The 2299-nt window shown below is 55.2% G+C and overlaps 1 protein-coding gene across 1 annotated transcript in view; it reads right to left on the reverse strand.

Moving 5' to 3' along the window:
• The window catches only part of LOC108801193 (tyrosine-protein phosphatase non-receptor type 23-like), a gene marked incomplete at its 3' end in the record, with an annotated part of 8242 nt that extends 8015 nt beyond the window's left edge, over positions 1-227 (reverse strand). The window contains exon 1 of the mRNA XM_018573124.1: positions 99-227. Coding sequence (XP_018428626.1) covers positions 99-227 — 129 coding nt within the window. The remainder of the gene's footprint in view (positions 1-98) is intronic.
• Between the last annotated feature and the right edge of the window lie 2072 nt (positions 228-2299).

The following is a 2299-nucleotide window of genomic DNA, read 5'->3' on the forward strand; positions in this document are numbered from 1 at the left end:
CGGCCGCCGCGCCGCCACCACCACCACCACCCTGCAGGAGTCCAGGAGAGATGTGGGGCCACCCGCAGGAACTCCACCCCGGCGTGGGGCCACTCTACCTGTCTGAGCTGGTCCAGCTTCTTCAGCTCCTCGTTGTAGGTGTCGGGGTTCTCCCCGTAATTCTTCAGGACAAACTGCGAATGGAAATATGAAATGATGAACTTCGTCCTATAGACAACCCCGCCCATCCCATCGTTCAGGGCCTACCAACCGCTTCTTACACACTACACGCCTCCCCACCCGCCCAGCCAGGGCAGGGAGAGGGTCACGTGTCCCCGCACAGACTGCTGGGAGGAGGAGTCGCTTCTTCGGAGGGGAGCGCCATCCAACCACACCCGCTGCGGTGACGTCACACAATCTGTGTCTGCTGATTCGGGGAAACTACCAATCCCGACAGCCTTCGGGAAGGGAGGGGCCTGAGGTGACTGTGTTTGGTCAGCTGATCATGGCTTGCGCTGACACATCACCATGGCAACCCTGAGTCATTGAGCGGTCCCTCAGAGCTGACAGCAGAGGGCGGCCAGGTACAGAAAAATCTGAGGAGTGTCTGTTATTCCTCCGCACATGGCGGTGACATGCTATCTCTGCTCTGGAGAAATGTTCAGCTTGTTTAATAGGGATATATATCGCAGTGATAAGCAGCACAGCAAAGGGAAAAGCGGGGGAAGGCTTTTCAGGATGCACACAGACATCCGAGGGAGGAATCCTGTCACGCAGGGGTCATAAATCATTCCTGTGCCATGTTCACACTATGTAGCACAGGAATGCACTGCGGGGCCATAGAGGTAAATCAAGTGTCAGTTTGTGTCATTTCAATAAAGTTTTAGAAAAGTTAACAGTGTGATGCGTTGTAACAACGCGTGGGTCCCCCGCCAGTGTACACGCATTTTAGCAGTGCGGGCCGATGTGACAGGCTCTCTGGAAGATAAACTTTACCCTTCGATTTAGGCCAGGACCAGATCTGGAACGCGGTGCATTGCGTTTTGCCGCGTTTTTACTGCGATTTCGCCGCGTTCCGGAGCTGTTTTTTAGCTTAAAATGGGCTTTTAGGTGCGTTCCAGACCAGACAAAATGAGGGCCCATTCACACCAATTGCGGTGTGTTCCAGAGCGGCAGTGGATCAGAACGCAGGCAGTGTTTTGCCACGCATCCGATCGCTCGGGTCGGGGGTGGCTGCGTTGCCATTGACTTCACTGCATCGCCACGCCCCCTCCCGCCCCAGAACGGAAGGGGGAGTTTAGTGGGCGAGTGCTGTGCGTCTGCAATTGATGTGAATGGGCCCTGAGACACGCCGTATTTTTCTGGTCTGGAACGGACTGCGCCGGTGTGAACAGAGGCCAGAAATAGCATAGGGATACATTGGGATGCATTTTGGGTCCGGAAACAATCTGGTCTGGAGATGATCTGGATGTGGTGTGAATGAGCCCTTAATGTCTCCTAAAACAGACTGTCAGGGTTGTGTGTGCTTATATCAGCTCTCAACCAAACTTTCAAGCCCTCAACTGGAACCACCAGTGACCTTTACCACCATACAGGGGACCACCAGTGACTTCTACCGCCCTACAGGAGGCCACCAGAGCCTGCCTCCACCCTACAGGGGGCCACACTAGACTGCTACCACCCTACAGGAGGCCACCAGAGACCGCCACTGCCCTACAGAAGACCACCAGGGGCTGCCACCACCCTACAGGGGGCCACCAGAGACCTCCACCACCCTACAGGAGGCCACCAGAGACCATCACCACCCTACAGGAGGCCACCAGAGACCATCACCACCCTACAGGAGGCCACCAGAGCAAAAAAATTGCCAATCACAGGTATCACAAGGCTCAGAGCTCACCGAATCGTCGAAGCCCCTGCTGTCTAATGCCAGTGGGAGCAGCGGCTTGTGTGTGCACACGGGGCCCTCACACACACATGCAAGAACTGGAGGAGGTGCAGGCAGGTACAGGAGATCTGTACAGGAGATCTGTGCTGGATCAGCTTCACTGTGCTGCAGAGGTGACTTTAGGGGTCTAATAAAGGTGCATTGTAACATGTCTATGAAGAAGTCTCTGGCAGCAAAAGGGTTAAAGCAGAATAGAAGTCTCCCGCCATTTTATTTCTCTTACAGTCCTCTAGCCCCCGTACGTTGGACGTTCCCCCCAACACCGCGAGCGCGCTCTCTTTTTCAAGACTTGTGCATGCGCAGCGCTCCTTCTGCCGCCGTAGTGGCCGAGCATTGCGAAGGAAGCACGCACATGTGCAGAGCTTGAAAGAG

This window comes from Nanorana parkeri, unplaced genomic scaffold (genome assembly GCF_000935625.1).
Source record: "Nanorana parkeri isolate BGI_ZX_2015 unplaced genomic scaffold, ASM93562v1 scaffold2245, whole genome shotgun sequence".
Taxonomy (NCBI): domain Eukaryota; kingdom Metazoa; phylum Chordata; class Amphibia; order Anura; family Dicroglossidae; genus Nanorana; species Nanorana parkeri.